Source organism: Quercus suber, unplaced genomic scaffold (genome assembly GCF_002906115.3).
Source record: "Quercus suber isolate HL8 unplaced genomic scaffold, Cork oak 2.0 scaffold_579, whole genome shotgun sequence".
Taxonomy (NCBI): domain Eukaryota; kingdom Viridiplantae; phylum Streptophyta; class Magnoliopsida; order Fagales; family Fagaceae; genus Quercus; species Quercus suber.
In genome coordinates, this window is record NW_027070024.1 from 92407 (window position 1) to 106320 (window position 13914).

General features: G+C 36.1%; 1 protein-coding gene and 1 pseudogene across 1 annotated transcript; one reads left to right on the forward strand and one right to left on the reverse strand.

The window, feature by feature from the left end:
• Positions 1 to 2394: 2394 nt before the first annotated feature.
• Positions 2395 to 7038, reverse strand: LOC112012432 (uncharacterized; annotated as a pseudogene).
• Positions 7039 to 7880: 842 nt separating this feature from the next.
• Positions 7881 to 11322, forward strand: LOC112012430 (protein STABILIZED1). Its single transcript, XM_065764713.1, has one exon. It carries the CDS (start codon positions 8092 to 8094, stop codon positions 11101 to 11103), a length of 3012 nt encoding a protein of 1003 aa, XP_065620785.1. The 5' UTR covers positions 7881 to 8091; the 3' UTR covers positions 11104 to 11322.
• The last annotated feature ends 2592 nt before the right edge of the window (positions 11323 to 13914 follow it).

The following is a 13914-nucleotide window of genomic DNA, read 5'->3' on the forward strand; positions in this document are numbered from 1 at the left end:
ATTAACTCCTTCAATTTCTTTGGAAAATGAATGAAATCATTCTATTTTCATGGAACATCCCCACAACGCTTATTGTTGTTTCATATTCAAACCATATTGGGATGGTCTAAAGGATATAGAAAAGAAAGATTTCCATTCTTCTTTTATACCAATTAAGTAGAACAAGTTAAGAGGGCACATGGCAAAGCTAGAAGAAACTTGGTTATATAATTGACATAATAACTACGTAAAAGCTTATCACTGATGCTGGTTCAACCAAACCATTAAACCAAATTCATTACGAAAGTCCCTTTGCATTAATTTTTGGAGTTGGATAGGAAAACAGTGAGTTTCATCATGACAACACTGTTGTGTATACGCCATGCATAATCACAGGTTGTACTTGTGGGAATATATGTATTAGTATTACCTGACCTAACCATTTGAATTTTGCATGTAGCTTTTACCATCAAAAGTCAAAGAGGGTAAATTTTCAACTTTGGGAGCAGGGGTCTTTTTGTTTGGGGTTGAAATGTGTCAAAGAGGATGACACAGGATTTTTGGGTCCTGGTTCTTGATAGGGAGCCAGATTCGAAACTTTTGCTAGGCCTTAAACTGCCAACAAAGCGGCTTCTTGCGCGTGCGTGCTGTGTACACACAGCATGGGAGGTTGGGTATATGACTAATTCGGTCGGGTGAGGCTTGGATGAACTCATCCAGGAGCTCATGGAAACAGAATTGTTGCTTTGTTGGGTAGACAAGTGAGTGAGATGTGGTGGGTTTCAGTTAGCTTAATTGGTAAAGTTTTTGATGTTTGAATAAGAGATATGAGGTTCAATTCTCATCTATACCAAAAACTAATTGGTATCTTAGTTTGATGATAAAAAGTTATCATTAGAAGCGAATACTAAAGGTTGAAACTCTTTTTTGAAAAAAAAGAGTGAGATGTTTCTTTTAATAATATTGCATTTGATCCATTAGGCCAATTTAATTGTAAGATCTATTAGCAAATAACTAAATGAGTTAATTTAATTATTTTGTCCAAATCTATTAGTACATGACATCATTTAAGCATTTTTTAAATTAATATTAATCAAACAATGGTATCTTTTATATAATACATCTTATGAATGTTTTCATTTAGAATTTTAATATAAAAGAATATTTAAACTGCACTGTTTACTAACTACAAAGTGACATGCTTTGTATACTGTTTACCAACTACAAAGTGACATAATTGGTTAGTTTCACATTAACAACATAATAAACATAATTCATAATTATTTTTTAGTGATATTGTAGTTAGTACAAATTTTATTACATATAAGTCCTACAAATCTATATTTATATAATATAAGTGTTGCATTTTTTGTTATTGCATTGGTTTTGAGCCACATCAATGCAGCACCTTAGTCCATTTGGTCTATTTCGGTATTTTTTTGGTCCATTCAGTCAACTTTGGTATGGTTCGGTCCACTTGGGTCTATTAAGTCCAATTTAGTCAATTTCGGTTCACTGCAATATATTTGGTAAATTTGGACCATTTCTATCTATTTTAGATTAATTGGGCTTTAAATTAATTCTTTTTGTAGGTTTTCTTTTTAATTGGCTTAACATTTTTTTTCCTTACATTTCTAGTTGAAAAGTATAAAACTTTATTCCATTTGGGCTAAACTCTTTACTTTTGGGTTAAAAAAATACAAACAAAATTAAATGAATTAGAAATTAGACATATGGACCTAAATAGGCAATAAAAATGATAAATATTTAAAAGAATACCTTGAAATTCAAGTTTCAATAGTATAGACGTTATACTTATATTTGGAAGGAAAAAAAAAGTGCTACAAATCTAAACTTATTTAATAGTTTAAATTTTTTTAGATAGATATAGTAATTTAAACTTAGTGAACGTTTGGATACAGCTGAAATGATTTTTCAGCTGCGTCCAGCGTTTGTCAGTGAGTCCTATGCACTATTCATGGGACTTACAAACCTCTTTTTTCAGCAAAACTTTCATTAAAAATGGATCTCACGATACTATTCACATATTTAAAAATTATTTTACTACAGTGTTTTCAGTTTTTAGCAATAAGCGGTATTCAAACAAACCTTTAATGTAACATGTTACATGTATTCCAGGGAATACGAGTGTACGTATTTTTTGAAAATAATCTTGGATATGCTCAAATTAGTCAACCGATTATGATATATTATTAAAAAAATTCCTTTTAATAACATTTTCTCCATTTATATAAAAAAATATTATAATTATGCAAAATACATTACTTGTTCCATTACATAAAATTTATAAAAATGAAAAATACTTTTAAATGACATGCATTATTAACTTACAAATTTTACATTATATTATTATTGAGTTTGCAACTAGTATGAAATAATAAGGAGAAGAGTAAGTGATCATATGGCATACATGATTACATTCACCAAAAATGCAGTATAAAATGTCTGGAATTAGCCTTGTCTTTCCAACTATGAAAAGAAAAAAAAATACATACATGATTACATTCAAATCCACATTATCATGTCTCCAATACCACAGGAGTCATACCAATCCTCAAAGCAAATATTACTATAGATTTCTCCCTGCTTCCTCTTGAGCCTTTTCAAATCATTTGTCCTTCTTATTTAATTTAAACTTCGATTCAACGCCTCCACTGTAAGGCGAAACATGGTATGCATGTTGCTGGAGAACAGAAAAGACAACCATCTCTAAACATACCAAGACATTCTGAATAGCTTCCTCAATGTGCTCCACAGCTAACCAGAAATGATGAGATTGAATGATACCCAGTGCAGCTAGTACTTTAAGCACCACTCCCTGCGTTTGCTCAAAGATGGAAATTTGTAAACAAGTATTGACATGAGGCGTCCCCATATTATTTCCATACTTAGAAAGAAGAAATTCAAAATAGATTAGAGGAAAAAAAAAAAAAAAAAGGAAAAAATAAATATTCATTGCTAATTTATAATGCTCTGTGTGGTCTTTCGCCCCCACCCTCTTCGGTGGCATCAGTTATTTCTGGTGCAATTGCTCTTTGTGGGCTGTTTCGTCAGGTTGAATTTTCTCACATTCGTAGACAGGGTAATACACCAGCTCATTTATTGGCAAAACATGCTTTAGGCATTGTCGATTATATAGCATGGATGGAAGAGACGCCTTGCTTCTTAATGCAAGCTCTTACCAATGATGTAACTTTTTCTATTTGAGTGGAAATAAGATTGCAATTTTCCTATCAAAAAAAAAAAAAATATTTAAAAGAATACCTTGAAATTCAAGTTTCAATAATATAGACGTTATACTTATATTTGGAAAGAAAAAAAAAAGTGCTACAAATCTAAACTTATTTAATAATTTAAACTTTTTTAGATAGATATAGTAATTTAAACTTAGTGAACGTTTGGATATAGCTGAAATGATTTTTTAGCTGCGTCCAGCGTCTGTCAGTGGGTTCCATACACTATTCATGGGACCTACAAACCTCTTTTTTTAGCAAAATTTTCATTAAAAATGGATCTCATGATACTATTTACATATTTAAAAATTATTTTGCTACAGTATTTTCAGTTTTCAGCAATAAGCAGTATCCAAACATACTCTTAACGTAACATGTTACATGTATTCCAAGAAATATGAGTGTACGTATTTTTTGAAAATAATCTTGGATATGCTCAAATTAGTCAACCGATTATGATATATTATTAAAAAAATTCCTTTTAATAACATTTTCTCCATTTATATAAAAATATTATAATTATGCAAAATACATTACTTGTTCCATTACATAAAATTTATAAAAATGAAAAATACTTTTAAATGACATGCGTTATTAACTTACAAATTTTACATTATATTATTATTGAGTTTGCAACTAGTGTGAAATAATAAGGAGAAGAGTAAGTGATCATATGACATACATGATTACATTCACCAAAAATGCAGTATAAAATGTCTGGAATTAGCCTTGTCTTCCCAACTATGAAAAGAAAAAAAAAAATACATACATGATTACATTCAAATCCACATTATCATGTCTCCAATGCCACAGGAGTCAGACCAATCCTCAAAGCAAATATTACTATAGATTTCTCCCTGCTTCCTCTTGAGACTTTTCAAATCATTTGTCCTTCTTATTTAATTTAAACTTCGATTCAACGTCTCCACTGTAAGGCGAAACATGGTATGCATATTGCTGGAGAACAGAAAAGACAACAATCTCTAAACATACCAAGACATTCTAATAGCTTCCTCAATGTGCTCCACATCTAACCAGAAATGATGAGATTTAATGATACCCAGTGCAGCTAGTACTTTAAGCACCACTCCCTGCGTTTGGTCAAAGATGGAAATTTGTAAACAAGTATTGACATGAGATGTACACATATTATTTCCATACTTATAAAGAAGAAATTCATAATAGATTAGAGGGAAAAAAACAGAAGGAAGAATAAATAGGGGAGAGAGAGAGAGTTGTATCAGAACAAAATTTTGAGGCAGAAAGGTCATACACTATGTTCTGTTGTCATTTAAGGCAATACAAAAACCCAGGACCCAGAGAATACCATTTTTAAGAAAATAAGTAATCAGATAATAACCATTTATTCAAAGTGCAAATGACAATGCTTGGGTATTCTGGATCAACACAATGTTCCAGGATTACCCTTAAGGTATAAGTTACTAGAATCACTTAAGTTTTCTGCTCTATTAAAAAAGAAAACACCCACACTAATTTTCCAATAGTATATTAAGTTTACATGAAAGCACTTGAAAATATGTTAAAGATCAAGGCATATGATGTTTAAAATCAACTGCTAGTTTGCGTCTTTAAAGAATCTTGAGGCATCTTATCAATTCAAGCCAGACTTGGGTGCTATTCTATAAACACAAACTACCAAGCTAACAAGAACTTTGAGAGTCTGACTAAATTGGAAAAATAATAGTGAAGACCTCAGGTGCCCAATTTTGATGTTTCACTTAGAAATAATCATTCAGCCACCTGGAGGTGAAAGGAATTCAAGCATGTTAAATAGTCCTTAAAAGTTCAAATGGTTAGAACCATTGGCTTAAGTTGGCCATTAGGAGTTTCACGGTGGAGTACATTTGAAGTAGACTTACGTGCATATTATCTTTAATTTTTATATCTAAAAGGCACCAAATCCTAGGAGCCTTTTTTTAACCTTGGAAAGTCAAAAATCTTCACCTAGGTCTTTCAACTATGAAGGCAATAAACTATAATTGTAGGGACTGAAAAAGGCCGGTGTCTTTATGTCCAACTTTTAGGCTTTCAGAGATGCTTTGATTTCTTGTCCAAACTTTGGTAGTTCTTTTGTGTCCTTGGCGCATTTCATAAGTTTGTTAGGCTTCCATTCTATCCTTTTTGGAGTAATTTTCTTTCTTTTCAGGGGGAGAAGGGTTGTGTGAAGAATTAAACTTAAATGCCAAAAAATGAATGGGATGAGAATTTTTTTTGGATAGGTAAGAAATCTTTAATAAGTATGAGAACTGCTTCAATCAGAGAAGATGAAGTAGCCTAAAAAACATTAGCACCAACAACAAAGAACACACACAAAAATAATAATAAATAACATACAATAAAATTTACCTGCCAAAAACAAAAGAAGACAATCCCTTTGATGCACATGAACTATGCAAGTGGCTTGTGGGGTTGCAGTTCCTTTGCAAACACATGGTAAAAGAGCACCAGAGAATACAAGGCCAATGAAACTGAAATGTTAAGAATGATGGTGAATGTCCAGCTCAACCAACTGGGGTACATCCAAAGTATTTGCAGTGCTATCATCAAAATGGAGCAGACTGGGCGGATGATGACAAATTGCCATGTCCAATACTTGAGGAGCTTTAGGGTATGGTGGTCTAGCCGGACAGTGTGAGGCTGCAGTTTGTGAAACCACTACATTTCAATTATCTTAAATAGACTTAAACAGAAATGGACCTAAGAGATTGGATCAACGATGCTGTCAAGAAAGGAAAAACTCAAAATAATGCAGAATGTATTTAGATCTGACATGTTTCAACACATCAGCTCAGAAAATAATATTTTAATAAACACCAGCATTAAAGGAATGATGTTCTTCAGTCCCTTCCTAACTGAAATTTGGATAGGTTTATGATGAAGCAATTATGACAGAATCTTGAAAACATAATTGTTTACTTTCCATGTCCCCATGTGGGCCAAAATCCCATTCATGATGCTAGCATACTCTATTTGTAAATATAGTTCCCATAACAAAATAAAATTCAGATTATTGCAAAGTAGAAGCTGACTGAAGTATTCATTTGAATATCACTTATTTTCTTAAAAATTAAAAGTATTTTTGTAAAATTATTTTTAAATGTATAAATAGTACCGTGGAACTTATTTTTAAAGAAAGTTTTGTTGAAAAAAAGTGTTTGTGAATCCCATAAATAATGCAAGAGACCTATTAAAAATTTTCAAAAGTGCTGGAACCTGCTTCAAAAAAAAAGAAAAAAAAAAAAGAAAGAAAAGCGAACACAATAAGTTTTCAACTATCCAAACATATACTTTGCACCTGAAAAAGAGTCATTGAAAATGAATGGTGAATCTCTCTTCCTTTAATGCCATTTGGTACAATATTTTTACTAATAGATATATTCAGGTTAACTGTACATCAAAGCCATGAACTTAGCAATCACCTGTAAGTAGAAATATGAAAAGTTAGACATATAGGCCAAAAACAAAATTAAATCAAAACTGAGTCGAAGCACTCACCAGAGCCTCATAACATTCCTTAATTGAATCCAAAAGCATGAAAAATGCTTTACTTCCCTGGATATCCAATAAGCCCACAACTGAGTCGATTGCATATATGGGAGCCATAAGGATAATAATTATTATGGCCTTCTGCTCCTTTGGGTTCTTCCAATAAAACAGATGCTGTGACAATAACTGTACTGTGAAATGCATCGTAAGCATTGAACAACATGCAGATCCAAAAAGATTCATTTCTCCCCGACTCATTTTACTTATATCCATTGTTAACAAGAGAGACAAGAACCTAACTCAGATTTGTAACAGAGTTAAAAAAAAAAAAAGAAAATCAGTATCTATATGTTGATGGAGCAGTATTCTCCAAACGGAAGCAGGTAGGTATTGGAGTGATAATACGTGACTCGGCATGCATGGTTATTGCTGCGCTCAGCCGGAAGCTTGCTTTTCCCTTCGGAGCATTGGAGATAGAAGCTAAGGCAATGGAGGTCAGGGTTCAGTTCGCTCTGGACGTTGGGGTAAGGGATGTAATGTTGGAGGGAGACTCTATGTGCATCTGCAACGCGCTCCAAGGAATGGGTGAGGCATCGTCTTCGGGTGCAGAACATTGTTTCTAGAACAATCCACCTTGCACAAGCTTTTAAAACTGTTGCTTTTTCCCCATACAAAAAAGCAGAAAAATGTCCCAGCCCACTTGTGGGCTCAACTTGCAACTAATATAACTACATTGCATGGCTAGAGAAGTGTCCTAGTCAAGTAGAGCTTGCATGTACTGGCAAAACCTAGAGACTTATCATACCTCGAGTAAGAGTAGGATACTTAGTGCTTGTTTGGCTAGCACGTTTATGTTTGATGTCTGTATTTTTCTAAATTTTTTTTTATACGTTTTTAGCTCTTTTTTACTGTAGCAGTACTATAGCTACTACTGTTCAATGAACAGTAACTGCAATAGTTCACTTTTTAGCATAAATTTTACTATTTCTAAACCCATAAATTTCACTTTTCAACAATTTTTTTATTAAAAATAAATTCTACAATACTATTCACACATTTAAAAATTATTTTACTACCATATTTTTTAATTTTTAATTTTAATTTTTAATTGTATCCAAATTGACCTTTATTCAGTCAACTATATATATATGGGTCATACCCATAAACCCCAAACAAATCAAAGCGAAATCATCAAAGCTTTACACCCATCAAGAAAACACAGTTATCAAATCCCATACACGATACGAACACAAAAACAACAAATAATGAATCAAATTCAAATAATCAGTTCTTCATCCCCTTCTCCTTCTTGATCCATCTCTGCTCTTCTATCAAATTCAAAACCATAACCATGGTGTTCATCACCATCCCAAACCAGAAAACCCTATCCCTAACCCTAGACCCAAACACCACCTCTCTCCACTCCCTCAAACTCTCTCTCCACCGCCACACTCACATCCCAATCCACCACCTCCACCGCCTCTACCTCTCCCAATCCCACCTTCTCCCTTCTCAAAACGACGCCGTCCTCCTCTCCAGCCTCCGCATCACCCCTTACTCCACTCTCTCTCTCCACCTCCCTCTCCTCGGTGGCTCCAAACTCGACTTCCTCAACTCCAAGCCTCCGCCCAATTACGTCGCCGGCCTCGGCCGTGGTGCCACCGGATTCACCACCCGTTCCGATATCGGTCCTGCCCGTGCTGCCCCTGACCGCACCTCCACTACCATCGGCGGAGGAAAGCCTGACGAAGATGAAGATGGCGACGGTGCGGACGAGAAAGGATACAATGAGAATCAGAAGTTTGACGAGTTTGAAGGAAACGATGTTGCTCTGTTTGCTAATGGTGAGTATGATGAAGATGATAAGGAGGCCGATGCTGTTTGGGAAGCGATTGATAAGCGAATGGATTCGCGGCGGAAGGATAGGAGGGAAGCTAGGTTGAAGCAGGAAATCGAGAAATACCGTGCGTCGAATCCAAAAATCACAGAGCAATTTGCCGATTTGAAGAGGAAATTGTGTACTTTATCGACTCAGGAGTGGGATAGCATTCCTGAAATCGGAGATTATTCGCTTCGAAACAAGAAGAAGCGGTTTGAGAGCTTCGTGCCTGTGCCGGATACGCTATTGGAAAAAGCTAGGCAAGAGCAAGAGCATGTTACGGCATTGGACCCCAAGAGTAGAGCTGTTGGTGGTACTGAGACACCGCGGGCACAAACTCCGATCACGGATTTGACTTCTGTGGGTGAAGGAAGAGGTACTGTGTTGTCATTGAAGTTGGATAGGTTATCGGATTCGGTTTCGGGACAAACTGTGGTGGATCCAAAAGGTTATCTCACTGATTTGAAGAGTATGAAGATGACGAGTGATGCGGAGATTTCTGATATTAAGAAGGCGAGATTGTTGATGAAGAGTGTGACTCAATCGAATCCCAAGCATCCACCGGGTTGGATTGCTGCGGCAAGGTTGGAAGAGGTGGCTGGAAAGATTCAGGCAGCTAGACAGTTGATTCAAAAGGGTTGTGAGGAATGTCCGAAGAGCGAGGATGTGTGGTTGGAGGCTTGTAGATTAGCGAGCCCGGATGAGGCCAAGGCAGTTATTGCAAAAGGTGTGAAATCCATACCCAATTCAGTTAAGCTGTGGTTACAGGCAGCGAAATTGGAGCATGGTGAGATGAACAAGAGCAGAGTGTTAAGGAAAGGGTTAGAGCATATTCCAGATTCGGTTCGGCTTTGGAAGGCGGTTGTGGAGTTGGCCAATGAGGAGGATGCCAGGCTGTTACTGCACAGGGCTGTGGAGTGTTGTCCGTTGCACGTTGAATTGTGGTTGGCATTGGCAAGACTAGAGACATACGATCATGCAAAGAAAGTGTCGAATAGGGCGAGGGAAAGGCTGCCAAAGGAGCCAGCTATTTGGATAACTGCTGCAAAGTTGGAAGAGGCAAACGGGGATACAGGAATGGTGGTGAAGATTGTTGAGAAGGGTTTAAGGGCCTTGCAGAGAGAGGGTTTGGCAATTGATAGGGAAGCATGGATGAGAGAGGCAGAGGTCGCGGAACGGGCAGGTTCTGTGGTGACTTGTCAAGCCATTGTTAAGAATACAATTGGGATTGGTGTGGAGGAAGAGGATAGGAAGAGGACATGGGTGGCAGATGCGGAGGAGTGTAGGAAGAGGGGTTCAATTGAGACGGCCAGAGCTATTTATGCTCATGCATTGAGTGTGTTCTTGACAAAGAAGAGCATATGGCTTAAGGCAGCACAGCTGGAGAAGAGTCATGGGACTAGGGAGTCTCTTGATGCTTTGCTTCGTAAGGCAGTTACTTACAGGCCACAGGCTGAGGTTTTGTGGCTTATGGGTGCTAAAGAGAAGTGGCTTGCAGGGGATGTGTTTGCTGCACGAGCAATCCTTCAAGAAGCTTATGCTGCCATTCCTAACTCTGAGGAGATTTGGCTTGCAGCGTTTAAACTTGAATTCGAGAATCATGAGCCCGAGAGAGCTAGAATTCTTCTTACTAAGGCTAGAGAGAGTGGTGGCACTGAAAGAGTATGGATGAAATCTGCTATTGTTGAGAGAGAATCGGGGAATACCGACGAGGAGAGGATGTTGTTGGATGAAGGGTTGAAACTCTTCCCGGCATTCTTTAAATTGTGGTTGATGCTTGGACAGCTAGAGGAAAGGCTTGGTCACTTGGAGAAAGCCAAGGAAACTTATGAGTTGGGTTTGAAGCGTTGCCCTCATTGTATACACCTTTGGCTTTCTCTTGCTAATCTGGAAGAGAGGATGAATGGATTGAGTAAAGCTCGAGCTATCCTCACCATGTCAAGGAAGAAAAATCCTCAGAACCCTGAGCTATGGCTTGCTGCTGTCCGAGCTGAAATGAGGCATGGTAATAAGAAGGAATCTAATATTTTGATGGCAAAGGCATTGCAGGAGTGTCCCAACAGTGGTATATTATGGGCAGCATCAATTGAGATGGTCCCCCGTCCACAACGAAAATCCAAGAGTATGGATGCTCTCAAGAAATGTGATCATGATCCCCATGTGATTGCTGCTGTGGCCAAGTTATTCTGGCATGATAGGAAGGTAGATAAAGCTCGAACTTGGCTTAACAGGGCAGTCACACTTGCCCCGGATATTGGAGATTTCTGGGCATTATATTATAAATTCGAACTTCAGCATGGGAGTGAAGAGAGCCAGAAAGATGTGTTAAAGAGATGCATTGCTGCTGAACCTAAGCATGGTGAGAAATGGCAAGCAATATCCAAGGCTGTAGAGAATTCACACCAGCCAACTGAAGCCATCCTGAAAAAATTAGTGGTTGCACTTGGGAAGGAAGAGAGTGCAGCTGAGAATAGCAGGCACTAGTTATAAGTCAGCTTGTAGTCGTGCAAGCTTCTCTTCTTGTTTTGGTGGTAAACTAATTGTATTAATCCTGAGATAGACTTGCACTGCCCGCCTATTATTTTTTAGCATATGTTTCTTACTTAGTAGCTCTGATGATAATATCCCTTTCATTTCCTCACAAGAATGTTTTAGTGTACTGATTTGATGATTAATCCCTAGATTTTGTTTATTGCTGAACCACTATTTTTCTCTATATTTTCCCTGTTTCTCTATGTTTCTTTGCCTCAGTTTGTAGATTAGGTATTACTGGCATTTATTTTCATTCATCTCGTTGCCATTTCACTTTCCTGCAGCTCCATTGTACGGTTATTTATTATCATTTTCTTTGCTTATTTTAATCAGGGGCTTTATTTATTTATTTATTTTTATATAAATTTTATTTCGGAGCTTAAAAGATAGGTTTTGGGCAGTTGACAGTCATTATAACTCTTTATTGTCAGACCCTAAGTTATGATTCTACTTAAGCTACTAGTTTCTCATCATCTTTACCCCCCATCTCCCAAACCAAAACAAAGTAAAGAGTTTGTCTTGATTCAAGTTTTTGGATGCCTGGTCTAGAATTCTAAAATTTTTGCAAACCGGAGCTTGTAGGGAAGAAACCAACAAATTATAAGGCAAAAGTGTTGAGGATGAGATGCCTTTTATTTGTTTTTCCTTCAAAGTGCTTCACTAGCCAGCTAGCAGACATTAGCCAAAAATATGCACCAGTATCTTATTGGTACCTTGCACTTTAATTAGAGTTTCATGTGATGTAGGGAGCACCAAAATCATTTTATTTTTGAATTTGAAATGAATTTTGTTTTTGAATTTTTAGTTTTTCTAATGTTGAGGATTTTAAGGGATTTAATTAAGTACTTCCCATATTGGTGTAATCCCTAAACCCCATTAAAGTAGTGCTTTTGTAATTGTGAAAGGCATTACAATTTTAATTAGAATAATTCGATGATTTTCTCTTTGTTTGGTGGTGATGCCTAGGGCTTGCAGGCAGATTCTAGGTGGTGAAGCCTAGGGGTTGTCCTGTTTATACTTTTATTCTTCTTTTATCTTTATTTTCCTATGCTGTTCTACATCATCATACCTCCAAATATTTGGTGTTCGGTTTCAGGTTTAAAGCACTGTGCATCCTTTGTTGATCGTTTTTTGATTAAGCCTTTTCTCTTATTTTTCTTTGGATTGAACTTGATACTTAATCAGTTGTTGATTATTTATGATTCATGTGTACATGCTCCAACCACCTCAGATGTATTCTTTCAAGTTCGTGGGCTGGCTTTGTTTTCTCTTCTTTTTGTTTGTTGTTGCTGCTGCTGGTTTGTTTTTTTTCCCTCTCTCTATCTGGGTAATGTCTCAGAGCAAACTAATATTGTGATTTATGGGGCTCATTGATTTATATTTGTTGTGTCAAAATTGTTATTTTTGGGTTCAATAGTTTTAAATACTACCAAACTGGATGCAGATAAGCTTGACAGGCCTATATATTTAGGTAAAGTTGTGTGGGTTATTGATGTTGCTCCTCTTGCCCCATATTACATATATAGAAAAAAGTATTTTATATCAAATAATATCACGCCATCCATATCAAAATCTAATAAACGAGAGACGTGTGTAAAAATAGTTACTCATTAAAACATGTCTTTCAATTATTATTGGGTTAGTTATTTTTTGCTAACATGTCTTACACTTATTGGATTTTGATACCGCTGATATGGTATCATTTGATACCAAATACCTCCTCTATATAGAGAGATGATCATTATCTTGGTGAATATGCCTTTTATATTATCTACCACAGGAGAAAGTGGAATTTGTTTTCTTGAATTTGGTTGTAGGATATCCTACATGGCACATGAATCTTTTACCTTCAGATTGTATACTTCTTGTGTACTTGTTGATTTCATTTTGAATAAATTTTATTACTTATCAAAAAAGAAAAACATTTTGTCATTAAGATAAACAAGTACACAGGGTCATCAATAGAATATCCTAATGTCAACAAATGAAGACAGTCATTAGGTTCTTAAACATACATTTTGTGTTATGTATAAATGTTTAGCATCCAAAATTGAAGAACTGCCACAGTTGCAGACATGCCAAACTTTTTAACTAATATCATATCAAGATCCATCATTTTTAATGATATCATTAGGTTGTACAGAAATTATTAGTGTTTACAGATTTTCTTTTCATTGCTTTAGATATAAGTGTCTGCAAGATTGTGTTTTAGATAGTGTTAATGGTCTTTTACCCAATTGGCACATCAACCCCAGCAGTGGGACGTGTCTGAGAGTCGAGTCTCCTCAAAACCTTTACTTAGCCAAAAAAAGAAAAAGGAAATTGTGGTTTTGATAGTACATTGTTGTGTACTTGCGCCAGGTCCCACTGATGCTTCTGTGGACACTAGTTGAGAATGATATACTGGTATGAGTTTGTTCTAGCTACTTTCTTAAGCATTTTTCTTGCATTAGAAGGTATTGCTTTCTTACATATCTGCTTTATGAGAAATGAGATCTTCAGTTTTTTCATGGACTTTTTCTTCTTTAAAGTAGAAACTGTTTTGTCTAAAGGGTCTCTTTCTCTCCCTTGATTGCAGCAATGCTAGATAACATCTCAAATGTTCTTCACTTGGTCATGACTTATACATTGTTATTTTCTTGGTCGTCAATTATCTATCTATCTATAATTTGCCAACTATAGACCCCACACTGCTCCCCATAATCTGAAAATCCATAACCACAATTGCTGGGATAATGGAAATACTGTTTAGTTGACCTGTGC